Source organism: Etheostoma spectabile, unplaced genomic scaffold (genome assembly GCF_008692095.1).
Source record: "Etheostoma spectabile isolate EspeVRDwgs_2016 unplaced genomic scaffold, UIUC_Espe_1.0 scaffold473, whole genome shotgun sequence".
NCBI lineage: Eukaryota > Metazoa > Chordata > Actinopteri > Perciformes > Percidae > Etheostoma > Etheostoma spectabile.
In genome coordinates this window covers 2,878-3,527 of record NW_022605617.1, presented here as the reverse complement: position 1 = coordinate 3,527, position 650 = coordinate 2,878, and the positions used below count along the sequence as shown (strand labels likewise).

At 47.2% G+C, this 650-nt stretch overlaps 1 protein-coding gene across 1 annotated transcript in view; it reads right to left on the bottom strand.

Moving 5' to 3' along the window:
- Window positions 1–427, bottom strand: part of large2 (LARGE xylosyl- and glucuronyltransferase 2) — a gene marked incomplete at its 5' end in the record, with an annotated part of 45,047 nt that extends 44,620 nt beyond the window's left edge. Inside the window, one exon of the mRNA XM_032511825.1 lies at window positions 231–427. Coding sequence (XP_032367716.1) covers window positions 231–427 — 197 coding nt within the window. The remainder of the gene's footprint in view (window positions 1–230) is intronic.
- Between the last annotated feature and the right edge of the window lie 223 nt (window positions 428–650).

Genomic DNA, 650 nt, shown 5'->3' with positions numbered 1-650 from the left:
AGGGTCTCCAGATAACTCTTGTTATGAATTGATACTATAAATAAAATTGAATTGAACAGAAACCATCTTTGGGCAACATTTATTCGGAGTGTCCTTTGAAGTATTTGTCCTCTGTCCGCTCTACTAACGTTAGGAAGCGGGTTACATGACTCAAACCTCTGGCTTCGCCTGTACAGTCTATGCATCCACCCCTGACGTCCTCAGACCGGATACAAGTCAAAGTGTCTCACCGGTGAACTTCCTGAAGATGCCCCAGAGCTCGGCGATGTCGGTGGCGAAGGTGATGTCCGTGTCCAGGACGATGACCTTGGACAGGTCCGGGGGCAGAGCTTTGGTTAGCGTCAGCTTCATCAAGCCGTAAATCCCTGAGTAGTGCTTGTTGGGTATCCACGACACCTCGGACTGGAACGACAGACAAGAACGCAGACTTGGTATCGGGGTTTGGAACCGGAGGGTTGCTGGTTCAAGTCCCCGTGCGGACCAAAGTATGGTGGTGGACTGGTAGCTGGTGTTGGATCCTAAATAGTTTGACTGCTTATTGAAGGTTGCGTTATGCAAATAACCACGTTCAAATAGTTATGTGTCAGTGCTTTGTTTTTATTATTACAAATACAGTATATGAGGACAACATGAAGACAACATGAGGGCAA